The following is a 22461-nucleotide window of genomic DNA, read 5'->3' as shown; positions in this document are numbered from 1 at the left end:
GAAAAGAGAAGGAATTGAAAGAAACGATCACGTATAAATGCAATTCTTTAATGGATCATTCTGATGTTTGTGGGAATTTTTTTTTTTTTTTTAAACGAATTCAATAGAACCCATAAGTTATGGCCTTAAAAGAAGTTGATTATATGACAGATTTTGGTAGTTAGAGAATGTTGTTGTACATAGTTGTTTTTGTTGGGGGGTTTGTTCTTTTTTAAAAGCCCATCTTTGTGTCCATGAATGCAGCTGTGTGACCATGGCAACATTCAGTTAAAAGTTGGGCATAAATTCATTTATGATCATGTTTCCATTTGTTTGTTGGCCCCTATTATATCATTCTGCTACATATTTGATTATATTTTGTGTTTTTTTATTTGGCTTAGTGTGTCAGATTAAAATTAGGTTGAAGTTCTGTAATTACCATTATAGGTTTGTTGAAAGTTCAATTAATAAATGCTTTCATATTGGTAAACAAAATAAAAGATCTGTTGCTGTGTGTAGTGGCAATAATTTTCATCATTCTCTCTCTCTCTCTCTCTCTCTCTCTCTCTCTCTCTCTCTCTCTCTCTCTCTCTCTCTCTCTCTCTCTCTCTCTCTCTCTCTCTCTTCCCCCTCCCCCCCCCCCTTCCTAGTGTCAAATTAACCGTAGTTAAAATCTTATGTTGCTGTTTAATTGAAACTTGGTATGGATGCCCGAGTTGAACATTATTCTGAAAATAGTTTGATGTTCATTTTGCCTGAAATGTACTAATCTGTTTCTTTTGAACAGATTAATAAGTGAATATTGAACAGTACAAAGGAAGTGCTATTTAATTACAACTGAGAACTGCCAGTTAGAAATATTGATTATTGCACATACTCGTGTCACTCGACCGATGTCTCAGTGTGTTCCGTGTGCATTTATAAACGGTTTTCTCAGTCTGTGCATACACATGTGTTTACCAGAATTTTTTTCTCATTTTCTCTTACTGTTCAGTTGTGAATTATGATGGACATGAAAACATATTTGCTCATACAAATGTCTTTCAGTGGTGATGTCAGTCTAGGACTCTTTGGGCTATTTCTCATTCCAGCCAGTGCATCATGACTGGTATATCAAATGCCTTGATGTGTGCTATCCTGTCTGTGGGATGGTGCATATGAAGGATCCCATTCTGTGTAAAACGGCACAGTTTTAAAGTCACGTCCAGCTACCATTAATTTATCAGGAGTAAAACCATCTATTCTGGACTTCAGTTGCAAATTCAAGAACAAAACAACGTTTTATGTACTAATTAGCTCTGTCTACACTGGAACACATTTTTACCTCTACTGTCTGCCAGTGTTCACCAAGTAATTAGGAAACCAAAGTGTTACGAAATAATCATGCCTCTTTGAAGGCTTAATAGATAATGAACCACACCTGTTGTAACGGTGTATGTAGCTAGATAAATCAGATTATTATGTGCATGTGTCCTAACTTGCATTATATTATACCAATCTGTTGTTTAGTACGTGCATAAATACTAATGATACATCCATTTTGCATTGTCTTACTGAATTTGCAATGGCTGAGTGACCAAAAAAACCCCAGCAACACATCAAACTCTCCTTAGGACATTCAACTTGTAGCGACAATATAGAGAAAACGAATAGCCAACAGCAAGTTGAATGGTTTGAATGATTTCTTAGAAACGCAAATATCTTTCAGGTTTATACCAATCACTAAAACAAGCATTGCTTAGCCTTGCTTTTAAAGATGTCTTACACATAGTCCAAACATTTGGTGAATATACCAGTCACTAAAACAAGCATTGCTTAGCCTTGCTTTCACAGATGTCTTACACATAGTCCAAACATTTGGTGAATATACCAGTCACTAAAACAAGCATTGCTTAGCCTTGCTTTTAAAGATGTCTTACACATAGTCCAAACATTTGGTGAATATACCAGTCACTAAAACAAGCATTGCTTAGCCTTGCTTTCATAGATGTCTTACACATAGTCCAAACATTTGGTGAATATACCAGTCACTAAAACAAGCATTGCTTAGCCTTGCTTTCATAGATGTCTTACACATAGTCCAAACATTTGGTGAATATACCAGTCACTAAAACAAGCATTGCTTAGCCTTGCTTTTAAAGATGTCTTACACATAGTCCAAACATTTGATGAATATACCAGTCACTAAAACAAACATTGCTTAGCCTTGCTTTCACAGATGTCTTACACATAGTCCAAACATTTGGTGAATATACCAGTCACTAAAACAAGCATTGCTTAGCCTTGCTTTTAAAGATGTCTTACACATAGTCCAAACATTTGATGAATATACCAGTCACTAAAACAAACATTGCTTAGCCTTGCTTTCACAGATGTCTTACACATAGTCCAAACATTTGGTGAATATACCAGTCACTAAAACAAGCATTGTTTAGACTTGCTTTCATAGATGTCTTACACATAGTCCAAACATTTGGTGAATATACCAGTCACTAAAACAAGCATTGTTTAGCCTTACTTTCACAGATGTCTTACACATAGTCCAAACATTTGGTGAATATACCAGTCACTAAAACAAGCATTGCTTAGCCTTGCTTTTAAAGATGTCTTACACATAGTCCAAACATTTGGTGAATATACCAGTCACTAAAACAAGCATTGCTTAGCCTTGCTTTCATAGATGTCTTACACATAGTCCAAACATTTGGTGAATATACCAGTCACTAAAACAAGCATTGCTTAGCCTTGCTTTTAAAGATGTCTTACACATAGTCCAAACATTTGATGAATATACCAGTCACTAAAACAAACATTGCTTAGCCTTGCTTTCACAGATGTCTTACACATAGTCCAAACATTTGGTGAATATACCAGTCACTAAAACAAGCATTGCTTAGCCTTGCTTTTAAAGATGTCTTACACATAGTCCAAACATTTGATGAATATACCAGTCACTAAAACAAACATTGCTTAGCCTTGCTTTCACAGATGTCTTACACATAGTCCAAACATTTGGTGAATATACCAGTCACTAAAACAAGCATTGCTTAGACTTGCTTTTAAAGATGTCTTACACATAGTCCAAACATTTGATGAATATACCAGTCACTAAAACAAGCATTGCTTAGCCTTACTTTCACAGATGTCTTACACATAGTCCAAACATTTGGTGAATATACCAGTCACTAAAACAAACATTGTTTAGACTTACTTTCACAGATGTCTTACACATAGTCCAAACATTTGGTGAATATACCAGTCACTAAAACAAGCATTGCTTAGACTTGCTTTCACAGATGTCTTACACATAGTCCAAACATTTGGTTAATATGACATTTTATTTACGTTGGTATTTTCTGATCAGTATATCACAACAACCGTAACTATGGACACACTCTGTTTAAACCAGCCTATTTCACCGGTCCCAAGTGAATCCAGTGTAGACACTGTATATCACAAGAACCGTAACTATGGACACACTCTGTTTAAACCAGCCTATTTCACCGGTCCCAAGTGAATCCAGTGTAGACACTGTATATCACAAGAACCGTAACTATGGACACACTCTGTTTAAACCAGCCTATTTCACCGGTCCCAAGTGAATCCAGTGTAGACACTGTATATCACAAGAACCGTAACTATGGACACACTCTGTTTAAACCAGCCTATTTCACCGGTCCCAAGTGAATCCAGTGTAGACACTGTATATCACAAGAACCGTAACTATGGACACACTCTGTTTAAACCAGCCTATTTCACCGGTCCCAAGTGAATCCAGTGTAGACACTGTATATCACAAGAACCGTAACTATGGACACACTCTGTTTAAACCAGCATATTTCACCGGTCCCAAGTGAATCCAGTGTAGACACTGTATATCACAAGAACCGTAACTATGGACACACTCTGTTTAAACCAGCATATTTCATCGGTCCCAAGTGAATCCAGTGTAGACACTGTATATAGTATTTCATCAGTCCCAAGTGAATCCAGTGTAGACACTGTATATAGTATTTCATCGGTCCCAAGTGAATCCAGTGTAGACACTGTATATAGTATTTCATCGGTCCCAAGTGAATCCAGTGTAGACACTATATAGTATTTCATCGGTCCCAAGTGAATCCAGTGTAGACACTGTATATAGTATTTCATCGGTCCCAAGTGAATCCAGTGTAGACACTGTATATAGTATTTCACCGGTCCCAAGTGAATCCAGTGTAGACACTGTATATAGTTTTTCACCGGTCCCAAGTGAATCCAGTGTAGACACTGTATATAGTTTTTCACCGGTCCCAAGTGAATCCAGTGTAGACACTGTATATAGTATTTCACCGGTCCCAAGTGAATCCAGTGTAGACACTGTATATAGTTTTTTGGTACACCCTTTCCTTTTCTGAAAGCATACATCAAAGTTATTGATTTTGAATGTTTCAACATTTTTTTATTTTTTTTTACATACAAATGCAAGCATGAAACTTTCTCATCGTAGCATACAGTTTATAGGCTAAAAAGCCCTGAACATTTTGATAATCACGAATGGCCCCTTATATACTAAGATAAAAAAGGTTAGCAAATTTGGTAAATGTGCTTAAATAAAAGAAAACTTGTGAATTTCAAAGAGAAGTCAGACACAGGATATAATTGATATATCATTTGTCAGTATATGTAACAGGAGATTTTCAATGAAAAATAAAATGCGTAACTGTCATGTCACTGAATGTTATTTGGAGGTTAAAGTACAATATAATAATACCAAATTGCGAAACCTTTTTTGTCATGGTATAGATTTATACTATAATGGTGGTTGGTTAAAAAAAAAACATTACAATTTTATGCACCTGTCTTTGAGTCAGTTTGACATCGTATTATGGTATGCTCATATTATAGTATGGCATTGGTTGATGTTTGTATGTTTCTTTGTCAGTAAACTTCTCATTTCGGGAGCATATCTTTCTTATCAGTTCAAATAGGATCATCAAATCTTGCATGCAAGTAAGCTTGGGAAATCAGTGTGTTGCATACCATAACTAGGTCGCTGCAACATATTTTTCACACATCACTGCACATTAAAGGAAATTCTTGTATGGGTCATATCTTATTAGTTCATATAAGAGATTATCAAACCTTGCATGCAAGTGCATCTTGGGATGGTGGCATGTTACATACCATAACTAGGTCACCGCAACCTACTTTTGACAGGCATATCACCTGTACTCTTGTTTCCATTGTGGTAGTATAAAACATATTATTGCAGTTTTACAGAGAGCTAGTTCTACTCCTGACCTTCTGTTTTACAGGATGGACATTTACGGAGTGGCGACCACATCCTGCAGATCGGTGACGTGAACGTCCGGGCAATGGGCTCGGAACAGGTGGCCCTGGTGCTGCGCCAGTCTGGCAGCCATGTGCGACTCATCGTGGCCCGGTCCATCGTAGAGCCGCCACCATACCATATCCCCCATGCCCCCATCATCCCCACCCACATGCTGGATGACCACCTGGTCCATATCAACGAGCTGATGGTGATGGAGTCGGCGGATCACATCGACGTCACCCACCTGACCGAGGAGCAGCTTGAACAGTTCCACCCCGGCATCAGCAACATCCTTGCCGGACAAGTACAGGTCCATCCGGTCAGTAACAAGGCACACACTTACAAAGCCTGGGGTTTGGGGGCTTTTTTTAAATGCAGGTCTTTAAGCATTGTTAATGTATGTAGGATTTACACAAAAGCAAAAGCTTTACAAATGTAATTACATGTAATGGCAAAAAAAAGCCAAACTTAAAAGATCAACAAATTAAAAGTATAGTGGCAGGACAAGTTTAAAGTCATCCGGTAAAAAGAACTGAAAACTATAATGGCAGAGGGGCAAGTCCAAATTCATCTAGTAAATACTGTTTATAATTAATTAATCATGATTCATGTTTTTTTCCCCCTCAACTGTGGTTAATGGCAAAAATTAAAGCCATGCATAAAGCCTACCGCATGTGAAGAGCTATCAGTTGAACAAAAGGTTTCTTCAGGCTTTTTGCTCAGCTGTTCGTTCATAGCATCTTCACTGGACATGATGAGCTAAGTGCTAAGCTAATTTGCTTATCAATGTCACAATGACATCACTCTGATGCAATTTTTAGAATCATCTTTTTAATTCCTGTTTCCATTGGTAATCTGGTGGTTCAGCTTGGCCTATAGCGCACATTGGTTATGTATACAAACTTATAATTGTGAAATAACCCCCCCCCCCAAAAAAAAAAAACCCATCTCCCACCCACAAATCTAAAAATATAACCATTGTTAATTAGGCCATGATACATTTAATACTAGATTGCTTTTCAAACTGAAGGCAGGGATGAAGTTTGATTTTTTTATTTTTTTTTTAATTTTCAGAATATAGCAAATACCACATCAAGTAAAAATATATTTTTTGCTAATAAAAATCCCCACACAAAAAACGGGAGTGGTCCTGATTATGCTTTTGAATGGCAGGAACAAAAATCTATGATTTATGATATAATGGCCTTAATTTTGTTTTAATCCTTCCAGATCTGAAAAAAAATGAAAGCTTCCTAACTAAGAATATTAATTATCAAAGTGAATATGGCTATTATTAATTTTCCGTGATGCTTTAACATTTCAGCAACCCACTGACATGACTAACGAGGTAGCAGAAGTTGAGATGTTTGAAGTGGGGCTTCAGAAGGATTCGCAGGGTCTGGGAATAACAATAGCAGGCTACGTGGGAGCAGACAAGGCACCAGGTCGGTCTAATAACAAGGACGGAAGAAATAAAGAAAAATCTCATTAAACATTCACTGCAAATTGTGGATCAGGTTACTCTGTAAATAACCAAATTATCCGGTTGTTGGTGTTCTCAAAATTGAGCTTAAGCCCAAGATATTTTGTTTAAATGCTGTCTTTATCTGTCTGGAAAGAAAACAAAAAGTATACATGTATGTCTGGAGAATGGCCACAGTAATATTTTAAATTAGGAAAATTATGTTTATAATTATTGATCATGTTTGTCTAGAGAATGGCCACAGTAACATTTTATGTTCCAAGAACCATGTTTATAATTATTGTTCCCCATTTTCATTGGTCAAGAGGTACCAGGTTCTGTGTGCACAAATCATCATTTTGAGAAATTGCAACAAAGTTTTGAATAGCAATATCTGTGTTATTACTACTTTTTGGAAATATTCCAATAGCAATATCTGTGTTATTACTACTTTTTGGAAATATTCCAGATAAAACCTTGTAATTCTCAAGTCGTTATTTGTTAACCAGCCTCATGTTTTTGTATAAACTGATCACTCCATCCTCAGTGTACAAGAAGCAGAATGGTAATATCACTCCATACCAGTGTAGAGCGATGAGAGGCTTTGTCACCTGCCTGCTCCAGTACAGGCTCCAATCCACACGGAGTTCTAATGGCTGGAAGAGGAGGAATAAGACCACTACAGAGATGTCTCTCACTAACCTACAACAACAACAAACCCGCGGGCTTTCACAGACACAAAATCACAGAATAGGAAAGTCTGTTATGCATTATCATGTAACAGAATTCCATGATTACTGAAAAACAGTTTCTAATTGATTCCAATGGTTACAGGGACAGGGCATAGAACTGAAAAAGCCTTTCCCATGAAATTTGAAATCCTGGTGCTTGCAACAATTAACCAAGAACCCTTCTTCTGGACAAACAGTCAAGATAGATTTTTTTTTCTTCTTCATATTTTATATGTAAACATTTATTGTTGCATTCTGGAATTAAGGAGAATTAAATATATAAAGAGAAACTATTGCATTACATTTAACTGATTTCAGATGAAATATCTGGCATATTTGTCAAGGGAATAGCCCCGGACAGTGCGGTAGCTGTTGATGGAAGAGTTCACATCAATGACCAAATAGTGGAGGTACGGTAGTTCTTAGTTTATTATATCTATATGATTAATAAGGCATATGCAGAGATACCAACCATTATGAATTTAAAGCATAGATTATGCTATTACGATTGTCTTGTTCAAAATTCCGATTTTTAAGAAGAAAATTGTAATTTCGCATATTTGGTGTCGGATCGTATTTTGGAAGGCACAAATGTTCAGAACTGTATTTTTAGTTCCATTTTATATTGATACAAATGTAAAGAGTTCATCACTTTTTCATATTTAAAAACCATTTGAAAAGAATGTTAATAACATCATGGACTGAACCTTTCTGTGATGTTAAACAAATAGTGGTGTGCAGTGTGCCATACGTCCACAACATATTAGAATTGACGGCATGCTGCACGCCGTTATGCTATATAAGGGTTCAAGATAAATATTTGTTTTAGAGAGCTTGGAGGTTTATTGCAGTTGAGAAAATGATCTGTTTCTGTTAATAGCACATGAATGCACAGGTGGTCATATATACACATTTTTAGATGTAAAACAGAACTAATCAATTATGACCTAATGTGTAGACCACCATATTCATTTTGAAATTAATTTTCCAGCATTTTGGTCATTAAAGGCAGACATACTGTGAGATCTATTTATATATATATTTTTTGTTCTCATTGTTGTGCATTGGTGATCAGTAAACAAAGAAATAATATTGGAATTGTTGTATTAGCAAAGTTATAAAAACTGTGATAGTTAGTGCTGTTATTAATTTCTTATAGTCTTTTGCATAGTTTCATAAAATGTTAGATATCTGCATTTATTAAATTTACAGGATGTGCGGTAGTTCAGGGGTAAAGTGCTCAACTGGGGTTCAATTTGTCATAGGATTGATGGGCAAGGAACAAGTGTTTTCACCACCTCAACTAGTGCTAGGTACATCATTGACTGGTAGTACTGTCCTGACTATGGGAAAGAGTTGAAAAAGAAAGCTCTTTGCTACTTTTAGTAGGAGTAGATTGTGCAGCAGCAGTGAGTTTCCTCATTCTTTCTGGAGCATACAGTAGACACAAAATAGCCACAGTCCAAATATTCATATTCTTTTTTATAGAAATTGCCTAGCTTTGCCCGTGCCTATGAAACTTAGACTCAAATCTCTAATGACGTCATGGCAATGCCAGGGTGTTAAAAATCTTAGACTCTATTAGAGTCTTGAGTCTAGGCTCTAAACGTTTTTATAAGCATGAAGTATCAAGTTGGCTATGGCTTATGTAAAACAATTGTTTCTAAATTTTGTTTTCAGGTTGACGGGATCTCGCTGCAGGGTTACAACAATCATCAGGCGGTGGAGGTTCTTCGTAAGACTGGACAGGTCGTCCATCTCAAACTGGTGCGCTACATCCACGGGCCAAAATACGAAAAACTACAACAGTACCTGGGTTAGTACATGTTGTAACATGTTGTTTCAACTTGCTATTCACAAGTCTATAAGTGTGAAATCACATTTGAGTGCATCAAAAGCCCTGGTATGTACTGTCCTGTGGAAAAGTACATGTAAAAGATACAATTCTTTCTCTCTCTCTCTCTCTCTCGCTCTCGCTCTCCCTCCCTCCCTCCCTCCCTCCCTCCCTCCCCCCCCTCTCTCTCTCTCTCTCTCTCTCTCTCTCTCTCTCTCTCTCTCTCTCTCTCTCTCTCTCTCTCTCTCTCTCTCTCTCTCTCTCTCTCTCTCTCCCCCTTTCCTTTCCTTCTCTTGCCATTTACGTTGATCTTTTGTCCCATACTGATACTAGTAGTTCTTTCTATTTTGGCAAACATTTATTTTTATTGGGTTACCCAGTAGCAGAATCTTTATGGATTATTAATGGTTCGTCGTTTTGTTTCATTAATATCATGTGTCAAGTCTGTCAGTGGTGCAAACATTATCACGCTGTAGTCTTTCAAATATAATGTTAAAGTCATTTGATAAAGCATCTCAAGTCAGATGTAGTTATTCATCAGAATTTCAATATCAAAATATCATGGATGTTTTCACATTAATTGTGTAGAAACATTTATTGATTTTTATTATTTGTGTGAACCTCTTCTTAATGAGTATTTTTTATTAACTCTACAGCAAATTCTGAATGGTGTGTTTATTAATCAAGTTTTAACAGCTGCAGTATGAATGTATGCATGTAAATTGTAGTCTTTGACAGACAGACCTGTGTATAATAGGTTTCATTTTTAGTAACTGATTTGTGTCAGGGACATGGTAACCTATAGAACACTGTGACCAGAACATACCACTCACTGATCTTCAGATGAATAAAAAGTGTCAACTGGATTTTTAATGTTAGATATTTACAACAAAATAAGCAATTATTTGAATGTACAATGTTTCTAAACAAAAGTCTATTCAGCAAACAGTCTGAGCTGTTCTTAATTATTAACTTCTTCTTTTTTTTTCATGCCCATTAAATGCCCGAATAGACAGCTTATAACATTGAAGACTTAATGCCATAATGACTGGATATTAAAATGACTGTAGGACATACCACACACTGTAAGGAAGTAGAGTTTTAACATCCAGTTAAATGGGTGCATGGTTCATTAAGGGCTGAATTTATCTCAGTTGGTAGGCCCCCAATACGCAAAGTCCCAGTAAGTAACAATCACTCAAATAGCTCCATTTTTTTTCAATGAACCATACAAAATTTATACGCCATATCACCCCATGAAAATCTTTTATATTTTTGGACGTAATCCCACTGGACATTCAAAATTCAATAGCACCACAAGTGCTCCCTAATCCATCCCACCCCAAACCCTATCCTGTTCTGGAGGAGCCAGCATGGTTTGACACCTGCACCCATGACAGGCATGCGCTACCACAGATTGCTCTGAATGTGTACGTTAAACCCTTAGACCAGACCATCAGTTGGTAGAGCGCTCACCTGAGTTGATTGTGTCTTAAGTCCAAACATTAGTGGATCCTTTAGGTTGTTTGCTATCCCAACCCGTTCCCTATGACAGATATATTATGCCACAGTATGTGTTTGGCATCAAATAGCCATTGGTTAATTAATCAATGTGTTCTAGTGATGTTGTTAAACAAAATAAACTTTCTAGCCATACTATTATCAGTATGCTTGGTGTATCTTCACTGCTGATTAAAACTGATCACTGGCGTGTTGTAGGAAGGTTAAAGTTTGTTTTGTTTAACTACACCACTATAGGACATTGATTTATCAATCCTTGGCTGTTGGATGTCAAACATTTGGCAGTTTTGACATATAGTCATGTAGATGAAACCTGCTACATGTTTCCATTAGTAGCAAGGGTTCTAATATATGCACCATTCCACAGACAGGATAGTACATACTACAGCCTTTGATATACCAGTCTTGGTGCACGTCCTGGAACGAAAAATATCCCAATGGATGGGGATCGATCCAAGGCATATTTTAGAAATTAACTCTTCAGCATGTACAAACTTACATATGGATTTAATGCCTTATCAATTGTAGAGACCAGTCCAGTCTTTATTTGAACCTTGCATCTGAAGTCCATAACCCATTTCCAACTCCACTTCAGTCATTTCTTATTGTAGGACCAAGATTTCAACCAAGTCAGTTCAGTAAACTAGTTTTGCCTGACTTTTTTTTGTTGTTAATTAAATGAAGCAAATATTTGTTGAAGTAACACTTCCAGCCAAAATATTGATGTGTTGATTATATGGACGGCACGGGGCTGTCACTGATAATAAAGGTTGACAGAAAGATGAAAAAATGTCTGGCACCACAGAGGTGCAGCGAGTACAGCTCCAATAACTGATTTTGAAAAGTGGCCAAATAGTTTCCTCTGTAAGTGACAGATGTAAAGGGGTGCTGGTGTCTGTGGACAGTTCTCTAATGTTTTGCTGTCTGGCTTTTATATTTAATTAAACTGTAGTCTGTGTGTAGGAAACAATTATACTCGATTTGTCTTACTTAACAGAAAAGGGGCCAGGATTTATCTGAATCTGATGAGCAATTGCCTGCAGTGCTTGAACATCCTTGGCAGATCATTTGGTTTATGTTAAAAGTTTGTTTTTGTTTAAAGACTTCACTAGAGAACATTTACTTATTATTCATCGGTTATGGGATCTCAAACATTTTTCACTTTGCTACTGACTCGGCAGAACATACCACAGCCTTTGATATACTAGTTGTGTGGCACTGGTTGGGATGGGAAAAAACATAAAGCATGGGTTCACTGATGTGATTTGATCCTACAATGCAAACACCTCAAGCAAAAGCTTTACTGACTGGGCTAGATTCCTGCAAGTCAGAATTACCAAATGCTTTACTTCCAATAGCTGATGATTAATCAATATGCTCTAGTGGTGTCATTAAACAGGGCTTCTAGATTATGGTAGCCCCACTCCCATGGCTAGTGATATTCAATGTTGGGCTAGTAAATAACTACTATTGCCATGCACGACGGCTAGTGAATTTGTTTTGGTAAAATGTTGCAGTTAAGTCTATTTTGTAATGTTAGTGTTTTAAAGCTGTATCTCCCTCTTTAGGTGACATATCTGATTATTATTATTATTTACTAAACTTTATTAACTTAAAGAAAAGTAGGGCTAGTGAATTTTTAATCGTGGCTAGTAAAAAATTTTAAATCACTGATCCAGTGGCTAGTGGATTTTATAAAAATTCGAGAAGCACTGCATTAAACAAAAACAAACTTTAACTTTATCACCAAGACCTAAATACTAAAGTCCTGTATTAAGTACTAGTTAATTCATAGCAATTTATTTTTGTCCTTATGTACAAGTAAGGTTCAAGCACACAATCCTGGTTATCAGTCCAGAAAAGAGGTTAATGACTCGGTCAAAATTAAGACAAGCTGAAAATCTCTGTCCTTAAATGATGCCAGGCGAGCAATCAAGTGAAGTTTCAAATGAAATTCATTATAATTTTTATTGCAAGCTGATCAATTTGGAGCTCTCCCAAAATTTTCCAGGCGACTGTGGAGGAGGGGTGGGGGGTGGGGGGGTGTAAGCAGGAGTGGTCTCACTCACCTCTCCTGCCGAAGACTGTGACTGGTGAGAGTGAAGTGATTGTTATGGTCTTGCACCTCATCATTGAGCTCAACACTCGCTGTGGTTAGACTGACCAGCATACAAACCCAGCATCTAACTTCCTTAAACCTGAAGGCTTAACCACTGCGACTAGGCCAGTTGAGGGGACTTACCCATTTCCTACGTAAAACCCACATTATTAGTCCTAAAATGATACATTAAGCGTTTAGTCCCCGAAGGCAGTGACTCCTGTGTGGACAGATCTGTTAAAGCCGGTATAAACTGGTCTTCGTGATGGCTTAACACAGATCATAAAAACAGCTTACCCTGGATGATGTAGGAGGCAGCCCGGAGCCAGGTCAGAGCGGACGAGATGGGACCTAAATTCCCAACACACAGGCCGATGCCATTGATTTGTATCGGTGCTCTAATCCTGTTCAGAACCCTACATCAGTGTGTCTCAAGTCTCATTTGTACCGGCCAAACCATTCCATTTGTTTTTGTTTTCGGAAATGGGTTTTCATTAGTTCAAACCAAGAGTTTTGTGCTTCACAGTGTTACTAAAATTGGAGTTCTATTTCCAATGATTGTGGTATATGTCTTTTAACCCGGTGACCTCAACTCATCAATCCCTGAAATGTAGCTGGGTGTTTATTTCCCAACCAATAAATTCTGTTCTCTGTTCAACATCAGTACATTATACTACATACTACATGCATAGTGCATGAAATTCTGTACGACTAACAGTTTTCCTTTTGGAAAATTCACTTCTGTACTGCCTGTTTTCGATCATAGTGACGTGTGTAATGAATAATGTTATGTGTAAATCTGAAGTTGATTGATGATATCTTCTTCTTGGGGTGAATAGTCGGGATGATTGGAAGTGTGTATCTCTTTGACCAGTGGCGGATCTACAACATACGTGTAGCCATCCCGATGTTTATCAGAGAATTGCAGATAAAAGAGTCCCATTAAATAATGTTATTGTATCTTACAGTGGTTCGATTTACTAAAATGTGAATTTGTCTCATCAGAAGTTTGTTGTATAGAATACAAATATATTAATTCTTCTGCAAATATACCGGGTAATGTAAATGGTAACACATTATCACATCATCATAATGCTTGTATGTATGCTGTTGAGATTTTTGTGGGTTGTTTTAGTTTATTTTTTTATTTTTTTAGCAAATGTTAGGTACATATACATTTGTATGTCATCATGATCAAGGAAATCCTGTCATGATAAATTAGATGATGTAAAACATTTTTTTAAAGATTTTTTTTAAAACCATGTAATCAAGAATGTTATTTTCTGATAGTGGTAGTCATTATATATGTATATCACCATAAGACTAAAGCAGTTTGGGTTTTTTTTTTTTAAAGCTGAAATTGTTATTAAATATTGATTCTGTGACATGAATACAATTTGATGTTTTTGGAACTATCATACATGTATTAAATAGACATTGACATATCACTGGTTATATTTTCACTGGTCAGTAACCAGTCAAGGTCATTGCTCATATGTCATAGTGTACTCGCAAAGATCATTTAAATGTTTTTATCCATTACATGTTGCTCATATACCGTGAAAGGGTTAAGTAACTCTTCATTTGGAAGCATGGTCCTGTCACTTTCCCACTAAGAAGTATTTACTTTATACCCGTGTGTCAGGCGAGTGGGTGATCACTGTAAGGCATATTCCTATACATCTTGTTAGTTCTCACTGTAAACGCAGGCTAATGCGGTGGTGCAGGTTACAAGTAACTATCATTTAGTAATTAACGTCCCTATCGAGTGACTTGGGGCGACCCATCAAATCCCATCATGACGAGTGACTTGCGGCGACCCATCAAATCCCATCACTGACGAGGTCATCTGTGACTTAAAACAACAATTATCCAGTCTGATTACATGTCTTTCTTTAACTAACTGTAGTGACCGTTTATTTGATGCACAGAGTTGCCTGTCAACAAAAATATGCTGCCTGTCAGATGAAGCCAAAATTGGAGATATATTTTTTCGTTGTTTTTTTTTGTTCCGTAAAGGATATTAACAGCTCAATATGCAAAGCCTTATTGAATCAGGTTTTTAAAGGAAGCAGAATTGATTTGGGCAGCTTTAGTAGAATTTTTTTTGTTTTGTTTTAAATGAAACTAATTACAAAATTGTATGTTATTGCATATAGCTGTTTTAAAATGTGCTGAGGTAGCAAACAAATTTGTTATTATTAAAAAAATAATTACCTACTTTTTTTTTTTACGATAATGATGGAAAAAAAAATATAAGTGCTGCAGGTTCACATACAACCAGCAGAACACCAATAAAAGTTTAAGAGCACCACTAAAGCACTCTGATTTATTAATTATCAGCTAGTGGATGCCAATAAATGAAGTTTATGGTGGAAAATACCAAGCACGTCCATCTGCCATTGTGATAATTTGCTCCACTCAAATGTACAGCACACTTTGAGGTTGCAAATTGCAAAATGTATGATCATGGAATTTGTTTATTATTATGATAGATCCATTAAAAAAAGTTGTGTTTGGAATTTAAGTAAAAGGTTAAATCAGGCATTAAATTGCTATTTATTTATTTTCTTTCTTAAGGATTTAATATAGATATTTTGTGATTGCATCTTATAATCTCATACTTCCGACACAAAATTCACGGACATACAGAATCCTGCTAAATTTTCATCCTGAATTTGAACTTTATTTTTAAGATTTAAAAAAAAGTTAAGAACAAAATAATTACCAAAGATCTGATACCAAATAACAGTAGTTTAAAGCATTCAGATGTTAAACAGATACATTCCTTTCCTTTTCTTGACAAACATCCATTAAGAAAATGGTTGACATCTGCCAGTAGATTGATGAGGCTAGGTTACTGACTGTCACATGGAACTCATCTGATTATTACAGCAAGTACATCCAGTAATTTAAAATGGTGTCAGGCTCTTGGGAGAGGAGTGGTTGAGAAACATTGATTTTAACATTATTACCTTGTAGTCTGTGTAACACACTGTACTTGTTTTTATAGTAACCCTACTGAAGTCCCCTCAAGGAGGACCCATGCACTCTTAGTGATACTCATTTGTCATGTAAATCTAGAGGTGGTTTTAACATCATTAATAGTAGTCTGTGTAACATTTCATGTCAACTTATTTTCGTGCTTATATTCAATTAAAGTTGAAACATGCTGTCCTGGGCACACACCTCAGCTATCTGGGCTGTCCGTCCAGGACAGTGGGTTACTTGTTTCTGGTTAGTAAGAGAGAGGAAGGTGTAGTGGTCTTACACCTACCCATTGAGTCATTAAAACTCTGGGTGGGAGCCGGTATCGAGCTGCGAACCTAGTACCTACCAGCCTTATGTCCAATTGCCTAATGATGACACCACCGAGGCTGGTAGATGTAGTTTTAGTCTGTGTAAGACGTGCTCTATATGTATGGTTCCCTGCTGAAACCCCATCAAGGAGGACCTCATGCGCTGTTAGTGATACTCATTTGTCATGTAATCTACTTGAGGTACTGTGTCCACCTGTCTGTTCATATGCCTGTCCCTCTATCCTTTTCAAGTAGTGTGTATTCTCTGGTTGTTTGTGTTTTTGTCTGAACCAGTGACATTTTACTGGTATATCAAAGCCCATGGTATGTACTGCTAATAGAAAAAGGTAGTGGGTTTCCTCTAACACTTTGTGTAAAACATTTGTAAATGTTTGACATCCAGTAGTCAATGTGCTCTACTGTTATTGTTAAACAAAACAAACATTAACTTTCTCTATTACGTGAGTCGTATAGAACAAGATGAAAGATAAAGTTTGTTCTGTTTAATGTCACCACTAGAGAACATTGATTTATTAATCATCGAATATTGGATGTCTAACATTTGGTAATTCTTACACGTAGTCTTCGGAAGAAACCTGCTACATTGTTCCATTAGTAGCAAGGGATCTTTTATATGTACTTCCCACGTACAGGACAGTACATACCACAGCCCTTGATATACCAGTTGTGTGGCACAGATAATGAGAAGGAAGTCAACTGTTACCCCTTCATAGGTTACTATTTTTAATGAGCAACAAGAGATATTTTATATGCATCTCATAGACAGGATATTGCATTCCACAGCCCTTGTTACACCAGTTGTGGAGCACTGGCTGGAACATTTCATTTCAACTTATGTCTGTGCTTATATCCAATATAAGTTTCAAACACTGTCCTGGGCTATATGTCCAGGACAGTGGGTTAGTGGTTTTTTAGAGAGAAGAGGATGTAGTGGTCTTACCCCTACCCACTGAGTCATTAAAACCTGCTCTGGCTGGGAGCCGGTACTGGGCTGTGAACCCTGTACCTACAAGTCTTACGTCTGATGGCTTAACCATGATACCACCGAGGCCAGTCCTAGCTGAAACAAGAGATAGATCCTACATGTAGATCAATTGGTTTAAAATTCAGGCAGTTTACCACTGGGCTATATCCCACCCCCATGGACCACGCAAAGGTTAAGCTGTCATCACCAAATCACCAAATGTGAATTAAGTTTAGTTTGGCAAATGTTCTCAATTTCATTTATTTAATTGCTAAAAAAGTAATTTTAAAATGAAATAACTAGATAAATAAATTATTTAAAGATCCTTAAGTTGTTTGTTATTATATACATTATCTGGAACATGGATCTGGCCTGCCAACTTTACCAAATTCCTGTTTTTGGTCCAGCTTAAATGCCCACATATTGTTAAATATTTTTCTTGGCCAGATATTTGACCAGAATTGTGGTTATATATGTAAATGAGTCTGTACAGCTTCTGAGAATTACAAAATCTGTGAACTGCACCAAATAGCTAACTGGAGTTGCTCCCCTTTAGTAATGCCAGCACCGGTATGTGTCTGTAATAATTGTCCTGTCATGGCTGGATCAGCTCACACGATTTATTGTAATAATTACATTTCCTTCATAGAATAAGTGATATAAATCTTAACAGGGTAGCCAGCCTGATTGAGATTTAGCAGTACTGTGTGGAACATGCAGTATTTATGTGGCTATAATGATCGTAATGTTTGCAGGCCTGACAGCTCAGAAGTAAGATGGTTGCGTAGATACCAGTGGAAATAAGTGAACAATGTGACATAAAATGATTGGCTATATTTGCTATGAAATTAAGATTAGCATTGATGGAACTTTCATTATTATAAATGGATTGGGTAGATTATTGACTTTTATTTCTATAATGAGATTGAAAAGACTTGAAGATGTGTGCAGTTAAGGAAGAATGGATCATTAAAATTGATTACATGATATATTGATGCACATTTAATTATAGTAATAAAGTATAAAGTAAATTATCTTTAGGCAAAACTATTTAAAGACTTAATAAACTAAATGAAACATTTATGCTAAACTTTTTATGGAAATCAAAAACATGAAAACAACTATTTACTATTGTGCTCAATCAAAGAGGCACACACCTGAGCTGTTTGGGTTGTATGATATGCACAATGACATGTATCAAAGGCTGACGTTTTGCTGTACTGTGTGTGGGGTTGTGCATATAAAATATTCTTTGCTGTTAATGGAAAAATATAGCAACGATTGAAGAAATATATTTTAAAAACATCTATAAAACTAGCTGCATTTACTAAAATTTTATAAAAAAATATGGAAAAAGTAACTGATGATACATGCTGTCAGTAGCAGATACAAATGTAGCTGACTGATGCAGAAATATTAGTTACTGTATCTGAGATGGATAGTCCGAGTTTTGCCGGTTGCACAATCATGATGTCAGATTCTGTGTTCGAGTGACACAGGATGACACTATTTTTGTGTTCTTTTGGGGGGTTTTAGTATGCACCTACGGTAATATCATGGAGGAGTGTTGTTTTTCTTCTTTTTTTTCCAGTAGACAGGTGCTTATACATCCATTGCACATATACATGAACATTTGCAGTGGCATTTCCAGAGTGTGTGCCCAGGGTGGATGTCCCTGAACCTTAAGTAATAGAGTTTACAGACAGACGTGTACATATCGTCCTTGAACTAAGTAAAACTCATATTTGAATTTTTTATGTTTTACAGGAGACAAAAAAAAACTGTTTTGGTACAAGCTGATTCAGTGTAACAAATGGTTCTTAACATCTATAACCTTATGAATAAAGCCATTTTAAACTGATGAATAGTATTTATCAGTAACTGAATATGAATTACAGAAATGTCATTTACGAGTATTTCACTGTGAAAATCTGAATTAAACTTTACGTACTAGTTTTTCATATTGATAATTTCTTCATTTAGTATGACCAGTAGACCTGCATTGTTTTTCAAATTACCCTGATACTTAAATCTAGCCATGTAAGGTGTATTATATTATAAACACTCCCAGTCTTACCCAATAAGTCGGGGACCAACAACATAAAGGTTGTTCAGTTTATCTGACTGTTAATCTGCTGTTGGTAAAAGAAATTGAAAGTGACCTGCAGCTACGTACATGTATGCTGGACATTGTGCAGGGGCGGGGGCTTAGACTGTGGTAAGTGATGTTTAGAGAACAGTTCTCCGGACAATATGTTGTTTTTAAATCGCTTAAATCAGGAGCAGTTCAACAAAGCCTCCTCTCCATCCCTACCCCACACACTTTCTTGACAAGGCTGCAACATGTAAGGGTCAAATTTTAAAACTGTATTTTCTAGAAATTACAATTTGTAATGTTCATTAGTATTGTCTGCTACATTCAAGAATTAGGCACAATAATGTATTTATTTTAAAAATGACCAAAGAAAACATTTTCACTAGCGATTGCTTAACAGATGGTTACAGTAAATGTCTGTGAAACTGGCCTCAGGTCACCAATAGATTAGGTGTGTCAATGTTTTAATCAACTTTATATATTAGATCTTAAAAGTTACATGGTAGGTTTCCCATAGGGTGGCTGTCTGCCACTTTTTAGGGTGTATAACAATATAATGTGTATACAAATTGTTCATTGTCCATTTAACTAACAAGAATATTTATCAATGGTTTAGAAAATGTGTCTTTTAGGAGATTATCCACAAATATTTTCAAAGTAATACATTTCGTTTTGGCTGAAATGTTTAAAATCTGGGACATGATTCATAGGTTCAAAAACATTTACTTCATCCCAAGGTTACTGGGATTCATGTGAAATGAAGCCCATAGGTTTAAAAACAGGAACATTCGCCGCATTTAAGACTATTGGCATAAATTCGGATACTATTTTAATAGAAATGTTCCCTGGGCTAACAAATGACATCTTATTTACTGTGTAACTGGAGGAAATTTTATAACAAGATATTTTAAAAGAACTTTAAATAAAGATGCATCATCATGTTTGCTTTCTTTACATAAATAACAATAACAATGAAATAAAATAAAATAAACAAATAAACCTCCATATTAATCGATACAATCATTGTTGCGTATATAATAGCTCGATATTGTGAAACCTGTGCAGTAGCTTCCCTAAAAACTAAAATTTTACATGAAGCTAACATCAGCTATCCATTAAAATAACCCAGTTATATCTATAGGCGTCGGGTGTACCTCCTCCCCTTTCCTCAACTATGTAGCAGCTAGATGTCTAGAATATATGTAAGCACTGCCCTTCATCATTTAAAATTAAAATTAATAACTTCTCCTGTCCTACATAATGGTATTAAAACATGTGTTGCCTTGTCATTGAATGATATTACATGTATGTTGTCTGCTGCTATCATAACTTGGACTTTTCCTTTAGTTATTATATGTCCATGTATAGATACTTTTTTTTCAGCTTCTTAATGCAAGTCCCAGACTTAATTTTAGATAAACCTTTATCTTCTCCAAGATGTTTTTTGTGGGGTTTTTGGTATTTAAGCTTGGATCTTAAATACGGAAATACCTGGTGGGCCTACACTTCTTTTCTGGTATGATAGCTTTTCTTGACCACCAGCTGAATACATAATATGTACATATATACAATATAGACACTTTGGTCACCAAACATTTACCTTTACCCGATAGAAAAGGTTGAAATATGATGATGATAAAAATAATCACTTGGTAGATACGAGGTTTTCATAACAGATAAACAGTGGTTTTCAAATACGTGTTTTACTTATTTGACATTTTCCATACTTTCCATTGCCTGGACATGTACAAAGTTTTGACAACAAAAAAGATAATAGATTTCTGCTTCTGAAAGAATAAAAAAGTGAAAATCGCCAAAACTGCACATACAAGGTTTTCTTAGTTCAGCGACGATATGTGTATGGGCCAGCTAAAAAGTTAAAATTATTATTATTTTATTTTTGTTGCAGCTCAGGCCAATTCCACCATTGTTGTTCAATCGAGTGCTCCTGCTATCACGGATAACGAAAGCTCTGCAGTATCTAATCCTACGTACGATTTGGCATCTCGACAGGTGGAAGTGGATGACATCACGTTCTCGACGGACGAGGATTACAGTAAGTTGTTGTGGTTTTGTCAGTTAGTCTTAACAGTCGGTGGACATTGGGTTAAAGTTTGGCTGAAAGTTAAGTAACTTCACATAGGATCCCAGATGTTCAACTCTGTAAAATGTTTTATGGCAGTCAGCAAGAAATAAATGAGCTAGAAGGTGTTAAACAATGGTAAGAATATTCATTGGGAGAAAAGTAGGCCACTATGTCTACTGAATGCAGTGATAGGAGGTTGTAATTGTAAACATGAATACTAGGTTGTGATGGCAGCAGTATTAATCACCAATAATTGTTTGCCACGTACTAGTATTAACCGGATTCTTGGCCCATCATTATTGCAGACATTCGCCATTTTCAGAAGTTTGATTAATGACAGTTGATAATTAATTTGAAGTTTACTTAGCAATTGTCATAGCTGCAATATGAATTGTCACAAAGAAAATAAAAGCATTCGGAGCTTGACCAATGACAGATTTTTTCCCCACCAGATTAAAATGATTGTCATTGTTTGAGGGGATGAATTTAACTTTTTATGTTATGTTTATTTGTTGCAAAAGTTACTGCTTTAAACTTGATTTAGGCAGACTCAAAATTGTTGTAGATGATCAAAAAATTTAGCTTATGGCAGAAAACATTTTAAAATTGCCGTAGGTAACAGATTCTTGAGGTTGAGCCCAGTAAGTGAGGACCCACCATTATGATGACTTTTAAAATTATTATTCATGAGAAAAACTGAAAGAAAAAAACCCCTGTATATTTAATTATCTCAGATTGATTTTATCTGCCGGTGCACTTGTCCTTTTGCAACAACCTAAATTCGCCTGTCATTCACAGACACAGAAGCATGGTTTTTGTCTCTCAGTTAACGGCCTCTTTAGCATTCGACACACACTTGTGTTAAATGTCAGATCAAGAAACGGAGTGTGGCTTTACTCTTAGGTGTCCTCTCCATGGCAGTTCCATCTCACTTTGTCTTTCCCTGGGAGCCATTATTTCATTATGGAACCACGAGTGACTGCTGGGTGTTGAAACCCCACTCACGAACATTGTGTGTGAACAGTGAAGCACTGTGTCCCTGCATTCAGATGCTGTG

General features: G+C 36.3%; 1 protein-coding gene across 5 annotated transcripts in view; it reads left to right on the top strand.

The window, feature by feature from the left end:
• Positions 1-22461, top strand: part of LOC121376453 (multiple PDZ domain protein-like) — a 305209-nt gene that overhangs the window by 111424 nt on the left and 171324 nt on the right. For all 5 annotated transcript variants that reach the window (XR_005958447.1, XM_041504328.1, XM_041504327.1 and 2 more), the window contains exons 6-10: positions 5277-5612; positions 6618-6738; positions 7805-7896; positions 9167-9302; positions 21228-21374. Coding sequence is in view for 4 of the 5 variants with exons in the window: in XM_041504328.1 (XP_041360262.1) it covers positions 5277-5612; positions 6618-6738; positions 7805-7896; positions 9167-9302; positions 21228-21374 (832 nt within the window). In the remaining variant the exon portion in view is untranslated. The remainder of the gene's footprint in view (positions 1-5276; positions 5613-6617; positions 6739-7804; positions 7897-9166; positions 9303-21227; positions 21375-22461) is intronic.

The sequence above is a fragment of the Gigantopelta aegis genome, chromosome 6 (genome assembly GCF_016097555.1).
Source record: "Gigantopelta aegis isolate Gae_Host chromosome 6, Gae_host_genome, whole genome shotgun sequence".
In the NCBI taxonomy this organism is placed as follows: Eukaryota; Metazoa; Mollusca; class Gastropoda; order Neomphalida; family Peltospiridae; genus Gigantopelta; species Gigantopelta aegis.
Note: the sequence above shows the minus strand (reverse complement) of the source record. Positions and strands in the feature narration are given on the sequence as shown.